Source organism: Planococcus citri, chromosome 5 (assembly GCF_950023065.1).
Source record: "Planococcus citri chromosome 5, ihPlaCitr1.1, whole genome shotgun sequence".
NCBI classification, from domain to species: Eukaryota; Metazoa; Arthropoda; class Insecta; order Hemiptera; family Pseudococcidae; genus Planococcus; species Planococcus citri.
The window spans coordinates 54627114-54628510 of record NC_088681.1 but is presented as its reverse complement, the minus strand read 5'-3'; the positions used below and the strand labels follow the sequence as shown (position 1 = coordinate 54628510).

Below are 1397 nucleotides of genomic sequence, written 5' to 3'. Positions count from 1 at the left end.
CGTAATAATCGTTGCCTTCATTCTCCTCTTCTTCTTCTTGCTGACGTTCTTTCGCGTCCTTCGGTGGCATGATGAGTTCGTTGCGTAGTGCATATACGTAATCTTCGAAAACGTCTATATTAAAGTATGGACCGTGTCCATCCATGTTGGGTTGAACTTTGCAGAAATAATTCTCTGGAGCGAGAACTTCAATAATTCCAGTGAAGGTACGAGACCATGAATCCGTAAATACTTTCGTGTATTGTCTCACGATTTGTGGGTTTTGTTCTGGGAACACTACCATCGGCATGATGTATAATTCTTTTACGTTGCATTTGCGCAAAAGTCGTAGGAATGTCGTAAAGTGAGCTCGGAATACTTCCGGTGTCATGCCGTTTATCATATTCCTGGTACCTATTGATACCATTATGCGAGGAGGTAATATTTTGAGCAATGTCAAATATGTGATTAAGTCGACTATGTCGAGGTTACGTCTATACATGTTCTGGTTTAAAGCTTCTAACGCTTCTCTTCATAACCGTAAAATATATTGGGTCATCCCAAATATATAACCATCGCCCATTAATAATATATCTTGAGCGGCTAGTGCCGTATTTGTGCCTCCTTGGCGGTTAAAAACGCCGAGTAACGTGTATCTAACTGGGTAGAATGTTAGCGGAAAGAATGGTTTTAAAATTGTCGACTTGATGCCGTATCGCTTGAAGAATCTATTGTGGCCGCGAGCACTTTGTTCTAGCGGTCCTCTGCGTTCTTGTCGATTACGCTCCTGTGGCGTATTTGTTCGAAAAATGCTACGATTTTGCGGTGGTTCGGCTGCTGGCGGCGCGTTTTCCGGTGGATTTATCAATGCACCTTGGTCATCGTATTGTGGCTGTTGCGCCAAAACAGGTACTCCTAGCGGTACGGGTTGCGGTCTCACCGCCGCTAAGTCTTCGTTCGATTGTTGACGTTGCTGAGTCCGAAATAATGATGCTCGACTCATTCGCGGTCCCGTAGATTGATTTGGAGGAGGCGGCGGTGGCATTTGTCGCCAAGATGTATACGTTGGTGTCGGGGGTGGTCCACTAACTGCCGGATTTGGCGTGAAATTGGGCGCTGGGCGTCCAGTAGAAGCGGATGGTTGATTTTGCATTGAGTTTAGCGGAGGCGGTATTCGTGGTTCGGCCTCGCGATATCCTCAAATGTATTTTGCGGTTTGGCAGCTGCTGCCGCATATGTAGGGGTCGATGCTGCTGACGTTGAAGCACCGTCGTTAACGTTCGATATGCTGGCTGCGCCAGATGCTGGAGTTACGCTTCCCGTTGGTGGAATTACGTTCTGAGCAGCAATATTCGCTGATTTGTTCGATCCTGTTGATCGTGATCGAGAACGGTCAGTCTTATCCTTTGTTAGGGCAA

General features: G+C 46.5%; 1 protein-coding gene across 1 annotated transcript; it reads right to left on the bottom strand.

The window, feature by feature from the left end:
* Positions 1–511: 511 nt before the first annotated feature.
* On the bottom strand, positions 512–1132 carry LOC135848394 (uncharacterized). Its single transcript, XM_065368294.1, has one exon. It carries the CDS (start codon positions 1130–1132, stop codon positions 512–514), a length of 621 nt encoding a protein of 206 aa, XP_065224366.1.
* Positions 1133–1397: the final 265 nt, after the last annotated feature.

Coding starts and splice junctions, on each gene's coding strand:
- LOC135848394 (XM_065368294.1), bottom strand. CDS start 1,132: ATGCAAAATCAACCATCCGCTTCTACTGGACGCCCAGCGCCCAATTTC.